This window comes from Pongo pygmaeus, chromosome 23, assembly GCF_028885625.2.
Source record: "Pongo pygmaeus isolate AG05252 chromosome 23, NHGRI_mPonPyg2-v2.0_pri, whole genome shotgun sequence".
In the NCBI taxonomy this organism is placed as follows: domain Eukaryota; kingdom Metazoa; phylum Chordata; class Mammalia; order Primates; family Hominidae; genus Pongo; species Pongo pygmaeus.
The window spans coordinates 30,240,571-30,259,223 of record NC_085931.1 but is presented as its reverse complement, the minus strand read 5'-3'; the positions used below and the strand labels follow the sequence as shown (position 1 = coordinate 30,259,223).

At 53.5% G+C, this 18,653-nt stretch overlaps 1 protein-coding gene and 1 pseudogene across 2 annotated transcripts; one reads left to right on the top strand and one right to left on the bottom strand.

Annotated features, from left to right (window-relative positions):
- Positions 1-970: 970 nt before the first annotated feature.
- Positions 971-11,729, top strand: LOC129023698 (putative POM121-like protein 1-like). Its single transcript, XM_063662928.1, is given in 5 exon segments — positions 971-1,096; positions 5,348-5,407; positions 5,903-9,043; positions 9,045-9,119; positions 9,122-11,729. Coding segments are annotated over 5 exon segments (3,828 nt in total). The 3' UTR covers positions 9,548-11,729.
- A 3,009-nt stretch (positions 11,730-14,738) lies between these two features.
- On the bottom strand, positions 14,739-18,262 carry LOC129022814 (breakpoint cluster region protein-like; annotated as a pseudogene). Its single transcript, XR_010125865.1, has 3 exons — positions 18,042-18,262; positions 17,406-17,563; positions 14,739-15,569 (listed from the first exon to the last, which is right to left on the bottom strand). The product of XR_010125865.1 is annotated as a breakpoint cluster region protein-like (transcript).
- Positions 18,263-18,653: the final 391 nt, after the last annotated feature.

Genomic DNA, 18,653 nt, shown 5'->3' with positions numbered 1-18,653 from the left:
TACTGCCACTCTATATGGCCTCCAATACACACACAACACAAGTTAGGAATGCCAGATTTTGATCTCAATGAATATTTCACAACATATAAACAAACTGTAAGAACACTAAAACTACACAGCTCAATCTGCCCCTTCTAGATTTGTCTACTTGTCCCATGTTGTCATCAGTGCTGGTATACTTTTTTATTTTTATTTTTTGAGACAAAGTCTCGCTCTTGTCCCCCAGGCTGAAGTGTGATGGCACGATCTTGGCTCACTACAACCTCTGCATCCTGGATTCAAGCGATTCTCCTGCCTCACCCTCCTCAGTAGCTGGGATTACAGGCATGCGCCACCACGCCCGGCTAATTTTTGTATTTTTAGTAGAGATAGGATTTCACCATGTTGGTCAGGGTGGTCTCGAACTCCTGATTTCAGGTGATCCGCCCACCCCAGCCTCCCAAAGTGCCGGGATTACAGGCACGAGCCACTGCGCCCAGCCTGGTTTTTAATTACTAAGAAAAAATTACTGTAGTCTTTTTGGTATCACCTATGTTGCTGAAACTGCAGTCCCCCTCCACTCCCGGAAGCCACCAGAAATGACTGCTGTTGTCTACAAAGCCTGCAACTCTGATTTCATCTCAAGATATGTCTTACTAGGTGACTGCAAATGTCATTCTTTAAAGGCTTGTATCTGTTATAAGCTTGGGAAATATTATCAATGGCTTAAGAGGCTCTTTTGACAAAAGAAAACACTGTTCCCTGTAATCCCAGCTAGTCAGGAGGCTGAGGCAGGAGAATCGCTTGAACCCAGGGGACGGAGGTCGCTTGAACCCAGGGGATGGAGGTTGCAGTGAGCCCAGATCGCGCCCCTGCACTCCAGCCTGGGCGACAGAGTGAGACTCGTCTCAAAAAAAAAAAAAAAATATGCCCAACCTTCTTGTCATGTAGTCCCGAGGCTACTACGTGAAGGAACAATTTGCCTGGAGACATGTCTACTCGTACCTTACCAATGAGGGTATCCAGTATCTCCGGAATTACCTTCATCTGCCCCTGGAGATTCTGCCTGCCACCCTACGCTGCAGCCGTCCAGGGACTGGCAGGCCTCGGTCTAAAGGTCTGAAGGGTGAGCGACCTGCAAGACTCACAAGAGCGGAAGCCGACAGAGATACCTACAGAGGGAGTGCTGTGCCCCCTGGTGCCGACAAGAAAGCCGAGGCTGGGGCTGGGTCAGCTACTGAATTCCAGTTTAGAGGCAGATTTCGTCGTGGATGTGGTCAGCCGCCTCAGTAAAATTGGAGAGGATTATTTTGCATTGAATAAACTTACAGCCAAAAAGACTTAAAAAAAAAAAAAAGAAAAAAGTTATATTATGTCGCAAATGAACCCGTTGCAATGATCATACAGGTTTTTTCCTTTGATAGTTTGTACTACTTTAATAGTTTTTTCTTTTATTACATCATCTTAGTCTCCTAGGAAAACCCAACTTGGTCGTGATACATGTTTAATCCATTGCTGGATTATTTGCTAATATTTTATTTAGCATTTTTGCATATATATCCATAAGAAGTTAGTCTATACTTTTGCCTCCTTGTATATTTATGTCTGATTTGGTATTAAGCTTATAATAAATTCACAATGGGTTGGGGAGAATTCCATTTGCTTCTTTTTCTGGACGATTATGTAGGCCGGGGCTGGGCGCGGTGGCTGATGCCTGTAATCCCAGCACTTTGGGAGGCCAAGGCGGGCGGATCACGAGGTCAGGAGATCGAGACCATGCTGGCTAACACGGTGAAACCCTGTCTCTACTAAAAATACAAAAAATTAGCCGGGCTTGGTGGCGGGTGCTTGTAGTCCCAGCTACTCAGGAGGCTGAGGCAGCAGAATGGCGTGAACCCGGGAGGCGGAGCTTGCAGTGAGCCCAGATCGCGCCACTGCACTCCAGCCTGGGTGACAGAGCGAGACTCCGTCTCAAAAAAAAAAAAAAAAAAAAAGATTATGTAGGCCGCGCACTGTGGCTTATTCACTTTGGGAGGCCGAGGCGGCGGATTACCTGAGGTCAGGAGTTCAAGAACACCCTGGCTAGGGTGGTGAAACCCCGTCTCTACTAAAACTACAAAAAATTAGCCAGGCACACCTGTAATCCCAGCTACTGTAGAGGCTGAAGCAGGAGAATCGCTTGAACCTGGGAGGCAGAGTTTGCGGTGAGCGGAGATCACGCCACTGCACTCCAGTCTGGGCTACAGAGGGAGACTTCCTCTCAGAAATAAATACATTAATTAATTATTTTTAAAAAAATTCTGTAGAAGATAAAGACTTTCTGTTTTTTTTAATGTTTGCTGGACTTATGTATAAATCATCTGGGCCAGGTGCTTTCCTTTGGTTTTGTTTTTTGTGAGATTTTTGACGGGATGGGATACAGATTTTAAAATAAACATTCAATTCCTTTAATGGTTCTAGATCTAGACAAAATTTTCTGTTTCTTCCTACTTCATTTTTATGAAGTCATATTTTTCTTTTGAGACGGAATTTCTCCGATGCCCAGGCTAGACTGCAGTCACCCGATCTCAGCTCACTGCAACCTCCGCCTCCCAGGTTCAAGTGATTCTCCCGCCTCAGGCTCCGGAATAGCTGGGATTACACACATGTGCCACCAGGCCCAGCTAATTTTTGTATTTTTAGTAGAGTTGGGGTTTTACTATATTGGCCAGGCTGGTCTCGAACTCCTGACATCAGGTGATCCACCAACCTTGGCCTCCTAAAGTGCTGGGATTATAGGCGCTAGCCACCCCACCAGGCCTGAGTTATAGTTTTCTATAAAACTGTTTTGATATTTTCAAAAATCACTGGCATAACATGGTTTATGTAATGTCTTTATGATTTTTGTCTTAACATTATTTATTTATTTATTGAGATTGAGTCTCACTCTGTCACCCACGCTGGAGTGCAGTGGCCTGATCTTGGCTCACTGTGACCTCCACCTCCCAGGTTCAAGCGATTCTCATGCCTCAACCTCCCTAGTAGCTGGGATTACAGGCACCTGCCACCACACCCAGCTAATTTTTGTTTTGTTTTGTTTTGAGACGGAGTTTCACTCTTGTTGCCCAGGCTGGAATACAATGGTGCAATCTCGGCTCAGCACAACCTCCATCTCCTGGGTTCAAGCAATTCCCCTGCCTCAGCCTCCTGAGTGGCTGGGATTACAGGAGGCTGAGGCAGGAGAGTCGCTTGAACCCAGGAGGCGGAGGTTGCAGTGAGCTGAGATCGTGCCATTGCACTCCAGGCTGGGGGACAAGAGCAAAACTCCGTCTCAAAAAAAGAAAAAAGGATGAAAAATTTGGAAAAATATGGAAGAAACCAAATGGATTTCTAGTTCCTAAGCAAATTGAAGACACAGGCATAAAAGTGCATTAAATTAATAACCCTCTTTTTAAAAAATTTGTTTTAAGACGGAGTCTCACTCTATTGCCCAGGCTGGAGTGCAGTGGCGCCATCTCGGCCCACCACAACCTCCGCCTCCTGGGTTCAAGTGATTCTCCTGCCTCGGCCGCACCAGTAGCTGGGACTACAGGTGCGTGCCACCATGCCCAGCTCATTTTTGTAGTTTTAGTGGAGACAGGATTTCACTATGTTGGCCAGGCTAGTCTCCAGCTCCTGATCTCGTGATCCGCCTGCCCCGACCTCCCAAAGTGCTGGGATGCGTGAGCCCCCACGCCTGGCCACTACTTTTCCTTTTCTTTGTGTGTGTGTGGTTTTTTTTGGTGTGTGTGTGTGTGAGATGGAGTTTCGCTCTTGTTGCCCAGGCTAGAGTGCAATGGTGCGATCTCAGTTTACTACAACCCCTGCCTCAGCAGGAGAGCAGGAATCTTCAGCGATCCACTGGCGGATCTGCAGCCATTGTGGGCTCCTGGTCTTCCCATGACTTTTGTGCGGGTGCCTCTCCTTCCAGTACCTATCGCGCGAGCGTCCCGCAGCCTCCCGCCATTGCCAGCAGGTGCTGAGATCGCGCCATTGCACTCCAGCCTGGGGGACAAGAGCGAAACTCCATCTCAAAATTAAAAGAAAAGGATGAAAATTTTGGAAACATATGGAAGAAACCAAATGGATTTCTAGCTCAACTAAATCGTAATTATTCAGTGTCCATTTTTTGCAAGAAACCATATATTTCATGTCCACAATCAGGGCCACAGTCCCAGCTCTCTTATGGGTGTTTCCTAAGCAAATTGAAGAACACAAGCATAAAAGTGCGTTAAATAAATAAACCTTTTTCTCTCTGTCTCTCTCTCTCTCTCTTTTTTTTTTTTTTTTTTTTTTTTTTTTGAGAGGCAGATTCACACTGTCACCCAGGCTGGAGTGCAGTGGCGAGATCTCGGGTCACTGCAAGCTTCGTCTCCCGAGTTCACGCCATTCTCCTGCCTCAGCCTCCAGAGTAGCTGGGACTACAGGCGCCCGCCACCATGCCCGGCTAATTTTTTGTAGTTTTAGTAGAGATGGGGTTTCGCTATGTTGGCCAGGCTGGTCTCTAACTCCTGACCTCGTGATCCGCCCGCCTCCGCCTCCCAAAGTGCCACCGCGCCCGGCCTTTCTTTTTAAGACAGAGTCTCAGCCGGGCGCGGTGGCTCACGCCTTTAGTCCTAGCACTTTGGGAGGCCGAGGCGGGCTGATCACGAGGTCAGGAGATCGAGACCATCCTGGTTAACACGGTGAAACCCCGTCTCTACTAAAAATACAAAGAATTAGCCAGGTGTGGTGGCGGGCGCCTGTAGTCCCAGCTACTCCAGAGGCTAAGGCAGAAGAATGGCCTGAACCCGGTAGGCGGAGCTTGCGGTGAGCCCAGTTCAGGCCACTGGAATCCAGCCTGGGTGACAGAGGGAGACTCCGTCTCAAAAAAAAAAGACAGAATCTGGCTCTGTTACCCAGGCTGGAGTGCAGTGGCGTCACAATCCCTGCCCTGCCCCCGGGTTCAAGTGATTCTCCTGTCTCAGCCACCCGAGTAGCTGGGACTACAGGCGCGTGCCATCATGTCTGACTAAATTTGTATTTTTACTAGAGACGGGGTTTCACTATGTTGGCCATGCTGGTCTCCAACTCCTGATCTCCTGATCCGTCCGCCCCGACCTCCCAAAGTGCTAGGATTATAGGCATAAGCCACCACGCCCGGCCTCTTTTTTTTCTTTTTCTTTTTTTTTATTTTGAGACGGAGTTTTGCTCCTGTTGCCCCGGCTGGAGTGCAATGGTGCGATCTCAGCTCACTGTAATCTCCACCTCTGCAGGAGAGCAGGAATCTTCAGTGATCCACGGGCAGATCTGCAGCCATTGTGGGCACCTGTTCTTCCCGTGACTTTTGTGCCCATGTCTCCCCTTCCAGTACCTATTGCATGCCCCCCCACATCCGCCTCCCGCCATTGCCAGCAAGTGCTTTGCGCGGGTACCTTGCTGCGCTTATTAATCCCTTAAGGTCACTCCGTCTCTGGGGCCATTATGAGCTCACGCACACACTCCCTCAGGTTTAGAAGGCGCGTTGCTCGGCAACAGAAGGAACTGCTGGCTTAGCCTTTGGCCGAGTTGGCAGCTCCACGAGGACGCTCAGAGTCCAGCTCTCCAGCGTTCAAGTATCCGACGGTTCCCCACTCCTCCGAAGAGCGGTTACCTGGGCACTCTGTGCCCCTCATTCCTGTTGGGGCCCAGGCTGAGGACCTGCTAGTAGGGCTCAGTTGCCTGGAGTCCGTTCAGCCCATCCCCCAGTTCACTTTGCTTGTGGGATCTCCCCGTTGCTCCTGCCCCTGGACTGAGTGGCAGGCCATCCTACCAGCACCCGGGAACTTGGCATCAGTGGTGTCAAGACAATTCTAAGAAGGTTTTTTGTGATCCTGCAAGACCTGTGTTCCTTCCCGGTGATTCTGCCTTCAATTTGATTGCACAGGTACCACAGCAAGCCAGTGCTGTGTGCGCCAAATTCCAGGGCGTCCTCCAGCTCAGCCACTACACTGAGCACAAGGAATCTCTGTGGGACCCAGGAGCAGGTAGCCACCCATTTGGGGCCCACAACACCTGGCTGTCCCCAGACTTGTGGCCAGGGAAGATAGTATTGAGGGCCCTCAAGGAGAGCGGGGCAGGGATGCCTGAGCAGGACAAGGACCCTAGAGTCCAAGAGAATCCTGACGATCAGAGAAGGGTCCCCGAGGTCACCGGGGATGCACGGTCTGCATTTCGGCCCCTGCGGGACAACAGAGGCCTCTCTCCCTTTGTGCCCAGGCCCGGGACTCTGCAGAGAGACCTCCATGCCCAGAGGTCAGAAGTCAGATATAACCAAAGATCCCAGACCTCCTGGACGAGCTCGTGCCCTGAACAAAATGCCATCTCGAGCTCCCACAGCTCTACGGGAGGCCTCCCGGGGCTAAAGCAGAGGAGGGGGCCAGCCTCATCCCACTGCCAGCTGGCCCTCAGTTCCTCAAAGACAGTGAGTGAGGACGGACCTCAGGCTGTCTCTTCGGGTCACACCCAGTGTGAAAAGACGGCAGATATAGCACCAGGGCGGACACTGGCCCTCAGGAATGGCTCCCCCAGATCCCAGGCCTCTAGGCCCCATAAACGCAAGCTTCCCCTGCCGCAACACAGGCAAGAGGATCCTCTGATACTGCCACCTCCCTTAGAGCTGGGGTTCCGGGTCACTGCCGAAGACCTGGACCTGGAGAAGGAGGCGGCATTCCAGCGCATCAACAGTGAACTGCGGGCTGAGGCCAAGGCCATCTCGGACTGTAGACCCTCACGGTCTTCCCACACTTTGTCCTCACTTGCAACACGGGCTTCTGGTGTGCCCACTGCCTCTAAAGCACCCAGTATGGATGCACAGCAGGAGAGACACAAGTCCCAAGACTGCCTGGGCCCAGTGGCCCCCCTAGCTTCTGCTGCAGAGGTCCCCTCTACAGCTCCTGTGTCTGGGAAGAAGCACAGACCACCAGGCCCCCTGTTCTCCTCCTCAGATCCCATTCCTGCCATCTCTTCCCACTCCCGGGACTCAGCCCAGGTCACCTCGCTGATTCCTGCCCCCTTCCCAGCTGCAAGCATGGATGCAGGCATCAGAAGAAAAAGGCCTGGCACTTCTGCTCCTGCAGCTGCCGCAGCAGCCCCTCCCCTCTCCACATTGAACCCCACATTGGGGTCACTACTGAATGGAGTGGATGGAGGCCCTTCACATTTCTGGGCCGCAGCCACGGCTGCAGCAGGTGCCCAGAGGTCAGAAGTCAGATATAACCAGAGATCCCAGACCTCCTGGACGAGCTCGTGCCCCAAACAAAATGCCATCTCGAGCTCCCACAGCTCTACGGGAGGCCTCCTGGGGCTAAAGCAGAGGAGGGGGCCAGCCTCATCCCACTGCCAGCTGGCCCTCAGTTCCTCAAAGACAGTGAGTGAGGACGGACCTCAGGCTGTCTCTTCGGGTCACACTCAGTGTGAAAAGACGGCAGATATAGCACCAGGGCAGACACTGGCCCTCAGGAATGGCTCGCCCAGATCCCAGACCTCTAGGCCCCGTAAACGCAAGCTTCCCCTGCCGCAACACAGGCAAGAGGATCCTCTGATGCCGCCACCTCCCTTAGAGCTGGGATTCCGGGTCACTGCCGAAGACCTGGACCTGGAGAAGGAGGCGGCATTCCAGCGCATCGACAGTGAACTGCGGGCTGAGGCCAAGGCCATCTCGGACTGTACACCCTCACGGCTTTCCCACACTTTGTCCTCACTTGCAACAGGGGCTTCTGGTGTGCCTGCTGTCTGTAAAGCACCCAGTATGGATGCACAGCAGGAGAGACACAAGTCCCAAGACTGCCTGGGCCCAGTGGCCCCCCTAGCTTCTGCTGCAGAGGTCCCCTCTACAGCTCCTGTGTCTGGGAAGAAGCACAGACCACCAGGCCCCCTGTTCTCCTCCTCAGATCCCCTTCCTGCCACCTCTTCCCACTCCCGGGACTCAGCCCAGGTCACCTCGCTGATTCCTGCCCCCTTCCCATCTGCAAGCATGGATGTGGGCATCAGAAGAACAAGGCCTGACACTTCTGCTCCTGCAGCTGCTGCAGCAGCCCCTCCCCCCTCCACATTGAACCCCACATCGGGGTCACTACTGAATGGAGTGGATGGAGGCCCTTCACATTTCTGGGCCTCAGCCACAGCTGAAGCAGGTGCCCAGAGGTCAGAAGTCAGATATAACCAGAGATCCCAGACCTCCTGGACGAGCTCGTGCCCTGAAGGAAATGCCATCTCGAGCTCCGACAGCTCTACGGGAGGCCTCCCGGGGCTAAAGCAGAGGAGGGGGCCAGCCTCATCCCACTGCCAGCTGGCCCTCAGTTCCTCAAAGACAGTGAGTGAGGACGGACCTCAGGCTGTCTCTTCGGGTCACACCCAGTGTGAAAAGACGGCAGATATATTACCAGGGCACACACTGGCCCTCAGGAATGGCTCCCCCAGATCCCAGGCCTCTAGGCCCCGTAAACGCAAGCTTCCCCTGCCGCCACGCAGGCAAGGGGATCCTCTGATGCTGCCACCTCCCTTAGAGCTGGTGTTCCGGGTCACTGCCGAAGACCTGGCCCTGGAGAAGGAGGCGGCATTCCAGCGCATCAACAGTGAACTGCGGGCTGAGGCCAAGGCCATCTCGGACTGTAAACCCTCATGGCCTTCCCACACTTTGTCCTCACTTGCTACAGGGACTTCTGGTGTGCCCACTGTCTCTAAAGCACCCAGTATGGATGCACAGCAGGAGAAACACAAGTCCCAAGACTGCCTGGGCCCAGTGGCCCCCGTAGCTTCTGCTGCAGAGGTCCCCTCTACAGCTCCTGTGTCTGGGAAGAAGCACAGACCACCAGGCCCCCTGTTCTCCTCCTCAGATCCCCTTCCTGCCACCTCTTCCCACTCCCGGGACTCAGCCCAGGTCACCTCGCTGATTCCTGCCCCCTTCCCAGCTGCAAGCATGGATGTGGGCATCAGAAGAACAAGGCCTGGCACTTCTGCTCCTGCAGCTGCCGCAGCAGCCCCTCCCCCCTCCACTTTGAACCCCATGTCGGGGTCACTACTGAATGGAGTGGATGGAGGCCCTTCACATTTCTGGGCCGCAGCCACGGCTGAAGCAGGTGCCCAGAGGTCAGAAGTCAGATATAACCAGAGATCCCAGACCTCCTGGACGAGCTCGTGCACCAAGCGAAATGCCATCTCGAGTTCCTACAGCTCTACGGGAGGTCTCCCGGGGCTAAAGCGGAGGAGGGGGCCAGCTTCACCCCACTGCCAGGTGACCCTCAGTTCCTCAAAGACAGTGAGTGAGGACAAACCTCAGGCTGTCTCTTCGGGTCACACCCACTGTGAAAAGACGGCGGATATAGCACCAGGGCAGACACTGGCCACCAGGAGTGGCTCCCCCAGATCCCAGGCCGACAGGCCACGTAGACGCAAGTTTCCCCTGCTGCCACGCAGGCGAGGGGAGCCTTTGATGCTGCCACCTCCTTTGGAGCTGGGGTTCCGGGTCACTGCTGAAGACCTGGACCTGGAGAAGGAGGCGGCATTCCAGCGCATCAACAGTGAACTGTAGGCTGAGGCCAAGGCCATCTCGGACTGTACACCCTCATGGCCTTCCCACACTTTGTCCTCACTTGCAACAGGGGCTTCTTGTGTGCCCACTGTCTCTAAAGCACCCAGTATGGATGCACAGCAGGAGAGACACAAGTCCCAAGACCGCCTGGGCCCAGTGGCCCCCCTAGCTTCTGCTGCAGGGGCCCCCTCTACAGCTCCTGTGTTTGGCATGGAGCACAGACCACCAGGCCCCCTCACGTTCTCCTCCTCATATCCCCCTCCTACCACCTTTTTCTACTAATGGTACTTCTGGTACTCAGCCCAGGTCATGTGGCAGATTCCTGCCCCCTTCCCAGCTGCAAGCATGGACGGAAGCATGAGAAGCCCACAGCCTGGCACTTCTGGAGCCAGTTGCAGCCCTACAGCCGCACCCACGGTAATTCGGAGTAGAGTTGGATCCACGTCTGCATTCCGTCAGAAGAAAATCTTTTAAGAGAAAGGACCAAAGGAAATAGGGCATGAGGGGGCCTGAACACCCAGGGGGCCCCCCAGGCAGAGCACTTCCATGGTGACCGTGGGACCTGGCACGGGGAGCAACTTCTGTTGGGTGGCACTTCTGTCTTTACTTTCCATCACATCCCTGGGGGACCATTTAAACCAACGCCTGCAATTGCAAGTCGGGGATCCAGTGCCACTGCAAACAAGGCAGGCTGCACGTGCAAGTCTGGGCCATCCTCTGACCCTAGCAACTCCACTTCCCGCGTGGGCACAGCAAGGAGGAACCTGGCTTCTAAGGTTCCCTCATGCGCTGTCAGGAGTTCTGCTGGACACAGGTCCAATGCGCCATCCTCCAGCTCATCCTTCTCCACGTCGGGCTTTTGAGCCCATCATAAAATCCAATAAATTCCTAGAGTGAGGTCCAGAAGAGTTGTGTCTATGTTTCCTTCCAATATTTTTGTAGTTTCGTATCTTAGCATTCACATTTCCGTCTTGAATCTATCTCGAGGTGATTTTTCTATATGCTGAGAGATAAAGGTCCAGTTTCATTCTTCTGCATGTGGCTATCCAACCCTCCCAGTGCCATTCATTGAAGAGGGTGTCCTTTCCCCAGTGTGTGTTTCTGTCGGCTCTGTCAAAGATCAATTGGCTGTGAATATGTGTCTGTCTTTCTGGGTTCTCTCATCTGTCCCATTGATCTAAGTGTCTAGTTTTATGCTAGGATTATACTATTTTGGTTACTATGCACTTGTCAAAAATTTTGTAGTCTAATTTGCAGTGAAATGGGATGCCTCTAGTTTTGTTGTTTTTGCTGAGCATGACTTTGGGTCTTTGAGCTCTTTTTTGGTTCTTTTTTATGAATTTTAGGACTTTCCAGTTCCGTGAGTGATGACATTGGTATTTTGGTAGGGGTTGTATTGAATCTCTAGACTGCTTCGGGCAGTATGGTCATTTTAATGCTATGAATTCCTTCCACGAGCATGAAATGATTGTCCATTTCTTTGTGTCCTCTTAAACATTTTCATCAGCGTTTTGTAGTTTTCCTTGTAGAAATCTTTCACCTCCTTGGTAAAATTTCTTCTGTGGCATACATCTTTCCATGTTGTTGCTATTGTAAATGGGATTGCCTTCTTAATTTATTTCCCAACCAGACCATTATTGGTGTATAGAAATGCTGCTGATTTTTTTGTTGTTGTTGTTGATTCTGTATCCTGCAAATGACTGTATTAATTTATTTATCAAGTTTAGGGGTTTTCTGGTGGAGCCTTGACATGTTTCTAGATCCAAGATCACATCTTCATCAGACAAGGATAATTCGATGTCCTCTTTTCCAGTGTGGAAGCCTTTTATTGTTTTCTCTTGCCTGATTGTGTGATGTCGAATAGGAGTGGTGAGAACGGCATCCTTGTCTTGTTCCTGTTTACAGAGGAAATGCTTTCAACTTTCCCCCATTCTATAATAGGTTAGCTATGGCTTCGTTGTATCAGCTTTGATTATTTTCAGTAATGTTGTTTTGTTTGTTTGTGTTTTTTGAGAGAGAGTCTTGCTCTTGCCACCCAGGCTGGAGTGCAATGTTGTGATCTTGGCTCACTGCTACCTCCGCCTCCTGGGTTCAAGCGATTCTCCTGCCTCAGCCTCCTGAGTAGCTGGGATTACAGGTGCCTGCCACCACGCCCGGCTAATTTTTGTACTTTTAGTAGAGATAGGGTTTCACCATGTTGGCCAGGCTGGTCTCAAACTGCTGACATCAAGTGATCCACCCACCTCAGCTTCCCAAAGTGCTGGGATTACACGCATGAGCCACTGCACACAGCCCTGCCATTTTCAGGTATGTTTCTTCTATACCTAGTTTATTTGTTCCTTTTTTCAAGATATGGTCTCACTCTGTATTTCGTGTTGGAATACAGTGGCACGATCATAGCTGCAGCTTTGAACTCCTGGGCTGAAGGCACTTCAGCCGTCTGAGTAGCTGAGACTACCAGTGCATGTCACCAGAGTTGGCTAGTTTTTATTTTTTGTAGAGATCTATGTTCCTCAGGTTGGCCTTGAACTGTTGGTCTCAACTGATCCTCCCAACTCAGCCTTCCAAAAGCACTGGGTTGACGAGCACGAGCCACTGCCTGGCCCAGAGTCACATTTTAACATCACATCCTCACTGCTGCGCTCAGGTTTTGGCAGTGACAGAAAACGCTAAGGGAGAGTTTCTGGTCAGGCCCGGCCCCGTCTGTGCATAGGAGGGGAATGGAAAAATGGCCTGTGGATGGTTCTTTTGGAGATATGGCCAGACAAGCACTGAGATGCCGTTTCCTGGAATACAGGGCCGTGCGATGTCCAGCCCAGCTACCAGGTCCAGGGCCCTCGGCACCATCTAGTTTGGGAGCTTATTCAGAAGTGGCCTCATTTGCCCAAAGCAGCTGGTTTCCCTTCCAATCTGGCCCCATTTGAGAGATGCAACTGGGCCCTGTCTTCCAGGAAACCATTTCAGTGCGTGCCTGTCTTTGTCCCCGCGCTAGCTGGCCTCTCTGAACTGTGAGAACTTGGGTTATGTGAGGCTCTGCCTGTCAGCTGCGCATCATGAAGCAGCTCTCTTCTGTTCCAGTGAGGCCAACCAGGCTCCAACACCCCTGCCCCGGGTCTGCACAACGGCACTCCAGCTTGGGTGACAAAGTGAGACCCTGTCTCTAAAAGAAAAAAAAAATCGGCCTGCGAGCATGGGTTTGATTTTCAAACAGGACTCGGAGGGTAGGGACAGACAGTGCTGTCACCCTTAGGTGCTGAACACTCAGAAATGGGCCAGCGGCAGCCCTTTCCTCACCTGCAGACACCAAGTTGGGCAGAACAGCACGTGGCACTGGCAGCTATTGCAGTGAGGGCAGAACCCAGCATGAACCCTTCTGCCTGTGGGAGGGGCTGCTGAGGCCTGCAGAGGCCAGGATGGAGGCTTGTCCCCTTGTCCAGCCCTTGGTGTGGTCTCCACCATGTCCCTAGCCCGCCAGTGCAGGGCGCCCCTGAGCCTGCTGCTGCCATGGGCCCTGTCTCTACCCAGGACATCCCCACACCCTCGCAGTGTCAGGGAAATGATCATGGTGACGGTGACACTCCGCAGGCAGGGCTGCTGAGAGGAGCTGAGAAGAGTCACACTGCAGGCAGGGGCCCGTGTGACAAGCCCCTCTCACCCCGAGAGAGCTGACCAGGCAGCTCATGAGCAGAGCCACATCCCAGAAGTCTGAGAAAGGTCCTGGCTGGGCTCAGCCACCTCACTGGCCACGGGCAGCCTTTGTCGTGTGAGCCTTGCTCTCCTGGGGAAGCTCAGGCTGACGGCTGATGTGGGCATTGCCGAGGGTAACCTGTGGCCCAGTGGATATGGCTGGGTCTCCTCAAGCTGCATTCATTCAAGTAGGACCCAGGGTGCACGCCCATCTCCAGCCCAGGGCAGCTCCCCTGTAAGCTGGGTGAGCTACTGAAGCCAAGGCGGGAGGCGGCTGACAACACCCACGGCCCATGCGGAGGTGATGGAAAGGCTGGACTCAGCAGCAACACCAAATCCCGGACCAGACAGAAACCACCCAAGACTGAGGGACTCGTGCCAGAGCGGTGGCCACAGGTAAGAACCCGGGCCCAGGCTATGTGTGGCGGGAATCCTCCATGTCCCAGGGCTTAGCATAGCAAAGGAAGACCAGCTGGGTCACCCTGGTGGCCATCTGTCCCTGACCCACCTGCAGAGTCAGAACAGCCTCTCCCCAGTGGGGATCATCTCTCTCTGCCAAAGCAACAGTGGTCCCTGCCCCAACCAGACTACCCGACTCAGTGGAGTTAGGGATGCTGCTCCAGCATCCTAACACTGCCCAGCTGGCGCCTGCCTGTGCTCACCCCACACCCCCCAGGCTGGCCTTCCCTGCAGCCTGGGCTAGGCCACCTTGGCCTGATTGAGCACTGAGGCTTCCTGGGCACCCAGCCCCATCACTGCACCTGCTGCTTCTAGCCCCACCTCACCGGCTCAGGGGTTCTTCCCAGTGGCGCAGATCATGAAATCAACACGCATTCAAGTCGTCTCAGGAAACTTTTTAATGAAAGTCTCAGCAGTTCTTTCCCCCACGGTGGTGTGTAGGTGGCTGAGCTCAGATTGCAGCTGCTAAGACACCAGCCACTTACCGAGAGAAAGCCAGGCTGCTTCAAACCCCGGGCCCGAGGCAGAAAAGCATCATTTCTGGTCGGGGAGTCTGGAAGCCATGCCTTGTGGGAGGTCACACTGGCATCTAGGCCTTCGCCTGCATTGCAGAAGGAGAGGCGGGTCCCCCTCCTGGAGAACGCTTCGTTCCCCAGCCCCACACCGGCTTTGCCACCACACAGGCTTTTGAGGCAGGAGGCAGGTAAGACGTAGCTGTAGGCCCAAAGCAACCATCAGCCCTGGGACCCTGCGGGAGAGGAGCACTTTTAGAACATGGAAAAGTGTGGTCATCCCATCATTAGACAGCACACATCCTACATAAATAAAAAGTCGTATGGGGAAGGAGGTTGGGGAGGGAATAAAAAATTGGCACAGACATTGATAGACTGGTTTCCAGTTTCCAGGTAACAGATGCACATCATGAGACCAGAGGAGACTGAGACAAGGGCTGGATTTGGCTTTTCTAAGCAACATGTGTTCCTGTGCAGGGCTGAATGGTCGCTGAGACAGAGATGGAAGCCAGGGCATGGGAGCCCACCTGGCCCAGATAGGTACAGAGAGCAGAGGCTCCTGTTCTGTCATCACCACCCATGAGGGTGACACTGCTTGTAAATGGTGGCTGTGCTCTCCCAGCAAGAAAAAAGCACAACTAAATCCACACCACACACAGACGCAGACAGAAAGCCTTCAAGTGGCTCTGTTTTCTGCTCCCTGCCTCACCAGGTCCACAAGCAGAGAGGAGTGTCAGGCGCATGGCCCCTCTGTCAGGCTCCCTGATGAGCTGCTGGCTCAGCAGGAGCTGCCCACTGACACACAGGGGACACCCACTCCTTCCACCTTGGGAGCGGTTGCCAGACAGAGCCACACTGGGTGCTGGTGTCATCCAGGGACCCCACACACTTCCATAAATGTGATCCTGCTTCCTTCTGGGCAGCTGCATCCTCTCTTCCTGCAGGACCATCTGGAAACTTGGCTCTCAGTTTGCTCTCCCTTCTCTCCTCTGCCTGCCCCAAGCCCCTCTTTCTAAAAAAGTGATGCAATGTTCATGGGGTTATTTCTCGAAAACACTTGGCGGCCTCCACGCTTCTGTTTTCTTTGAGCCAGGTGGTCAGGATGGTTTACAAAGAATGCCTGGGCTCCCCCACAGGTGCCAGCAGATGGGGTAGCAAATGGTCCTGTGCCTCCACCTGCTCTGGGAGGGAGTCTCCCATCTCTAGGCCTGGCCCCTTCCTAACCCTCCACGTATCCTGTTCTCCAGAGACTTCGGAACCCACTCCTGAGAACAGCGGAGCCAGGTGCTCAGAGGAAGACCAAATGCTGCCAGGACACGGATTGTCCAGGGATTACATTCCAGCATCTTATTAGGTATTTGGATCTGTTGGGAAAAAAATTAGAAAGTATGTATAAAACTTAAAAATATTCAAGCATCAAAAGGTTATTTAGGATGAAAGTTTTAAAACAAGTCATCAGCAAGCTGCTACCACCAAGTGGAGACTTATACAAAAGCTGAGCGAGTCCACTGAGCTGAGAGGACAGAAATGAAGTCACCTGTGCTGCGGCAGGGTCAGGAACACTTGGGGCAGGGAGTGTGTGGGCAGAGAAGCCAGAGAAGTCCAGGCCTGTGGAAGCCAAACAGGAGAGCGTGGGCCGGAAGGGCGGTCAGGATCAGGGGACGAGGTTGCTCTCCCTGGAGAAGGATCCCTAAAGTGCATAGCCTGGGATTCCCTCCCTGGGGGTCCTGTCCCCCGACATTTCACGGGGCTTCTGAGCTGCCTTCCAAAGAGGACAAACATGGCAACAAAAGACCCATTTCTGCACAAAAATCCTTCTGGAAAGAAAAAGAAGAAAGCCAAGAATGGAGTCAAAACGCTACCCAGTGCTGACTAAGCCTCTCAAACCCTATTCTAAGTGGAGTGTGGTTTCTAAGTCAGGGAAAGGGAAGAGGCCCCACCCACACAGGCCATGGCCCCCACAGGATGAAGCAGCAGCATTTATTCAAGATACAACAATGAGGGAATCCGGTCATGTTCCCTTCTCCTCAGAGATGGCGCTTCTTGACAAGTGATCCAGTAGAAATCTTTTAGACTCTATAAGTTCAGTTCATAAAAACCACTCCTTTCACCCTGTCTCCCAGGGCCAGGCCTGGACTCCGAGATGAACTGGCTTGGGGCACCCTCAGGTGGCCACATAAAAACCCACAGTCTGAGGCCAGCCTGGGGCTTTCAGACCTGGGCAGGATCTGCCCAGGCCACCTGTCCTTCTGCTTTGGGCCGCTGTCTCTTGGCAGATGGCCTGACACTTGGGAGTGGCCCAAGGATGCCTCAGAAAATCTTGATTCCCACTCTACAGATGGCCCGATTAGCCAGAGGTTTCCAGGCTGCCTGTCCGCCTCCAGGAGATGGATTGGGACCTTTAGACATTGGTGGAGAACAGGATGCTCTGTCTTGCTGTCCAGGGCAGGGATGGCCTCCAGCTGCAGGAAGTACCTGGACCTGCCCGGGCAGAGTGGGGAAGAGGAGAGTGGCTCAGAGGGGGGCTCACGGCTGCTGGTGGGGAGGTCTTTGGGGCCCAAGCCCCCAAGTCCACCTCAGGTGCTAGAAACCCCCGCTAGTGTCATGAACCCCTTACAGTGAGATGGGGGTGGGGTGGGGTCCTGACAAGGCATGACTTGTTGGGTGGGGGGTGGTTATTTATTTTAGAGATGCCCAGGGCCTTGCTCTGTCCCCCAGGCTGGAGTACAGTGGCTCCATCATGGATCACTGCAGCCTCTAACTCCTGGGCTCAAGCAATCCTCCTGTGTCAGCCTCCCAGATACCTAGGATTACAGGTGTGTGCCACAATGCCTGACTAATTTTTCTTTGTATTTTTTTCTAGAGATGGGGTTTGCTACATTGCCCAGACTGGTCTCAAACACCTGGGTTCGGTTGTCCTGCATCGGCCTCTCAAAGTGCTGTGATTACAGGCATGAGCCACCACACCCGAACACTTGGGGTGATTTTAAGCCCCCAGGAAGGTGCACCAGCAGGACCAGGAGGTGGCCTGTGCACCCCCTATCACTCCCATCCGTGCAAACCTAGGCAAGTCCCTCTCTCTGAATCTCAGCCACCACCACATACAATGCAAGTCGGAAAATGGGCAGGACTGGGGGTGGGGCAGGCAGAGGCCACCTCTGTCAGGCTGGGGTGGCATTGGCTAGACTATCTTCCCATACCTGGGACATGACCTCCAAGGACCTGCTGTCAGTCATGGTGATGGCTTGGATTGGCAGGGAGCTTGCTCTCTTTCTCGGAGGGCTGGAGCAGCGTGGGGCCAAAGACAGTGGCAAGGTTGTGCAGGGACATCTTATTGACTGCCTCCTTCTCTGCCACCCTGTAGAGGACCGAAGCAGAGGGTGCTGTTTCAACGCCACCACCAGGAGAGAGGCAGAGGGGCTGTGCTGTGCTAGAGTCCTCAGGGAGGGAGTGACCTCGACCCTGGCTGTGCTGCAAGCTGACTCCAGCCTTGGTACTTCTGGATCTCAGTGGCCCAGGACAAGGGGCCAACTCTGGGCTGGTGGGGAGGTCTCCACCTTGATGTGACTGGGAGGGAAGAGGGGGGTACAAGTGCACTGCTGGCCATGGCCAAAGCTCTGAGCTCTTTGTTAAGGCCACAGTGCAGAGGGAGGAGGGTGGCAAAGAGGAGAGACAGGGGCGGGGGTGGCAGCGGTGCTAGTCCTTAGAAGCAGTGAGTTATTGCAGATGGGGGTCAGAGGAAAAGGTCCTTGGTGCTGGGGGTCTGGTGGGAGCAGAGGGGCACCCCACGGCCTGGAGACCTGGAGTCCTGGGCAGCCACAAGAGAGCTGGGCTACCTTTCCAGGTGGTCTAGAAGGAAAAGGAAGGTGAGCAGGTTGGCCTCCGGCAGGGACAACAGCAGGTTGAGCATGCAGCTCTTCTTTGCAACTGGGTCTGAAAGAGCTGCAGGAGGCAGTGGGTTACTCCTCTGGGTTACAACAAGCCGGAGACCTCTCCCGAGATGGTCACATGGAGCGCCCGGGACACGAGTCCTTGCGCAGTTTAGGCTCATCATCATCATCACACCCACAGCGCTGGCCACCAGTGAGGACCCTGTGAGGGGCACCTGTGTGGGGTGTGAACCACCTGATCACCTTTTCTGTACCTCGCAGGGGTCAGCAGCAGCAGGGTCCCCGACCATGGCAGAGGGGGCATAGCTCGGTTTCCCACACCTCACTTTTCACAGCCTCCAAGGGCAGCAGTGCACGTGGAGGAGACGTCTCCCACGAGGCCAAGGCCTCTAGTGCTCACTGATGCCCTCTGCGAATTTGGGGTAGAACTCGTCAGTGAAGAGGGGCCCGGGCAGCTCACGGAAGTATAGCTTCAGCGTGCCTGCAATGGCGTTCACGTCCATCTCACTCATCATCACCGACACGTCCTTGTTATCTGGAAAGAGCACAGAAATGCAG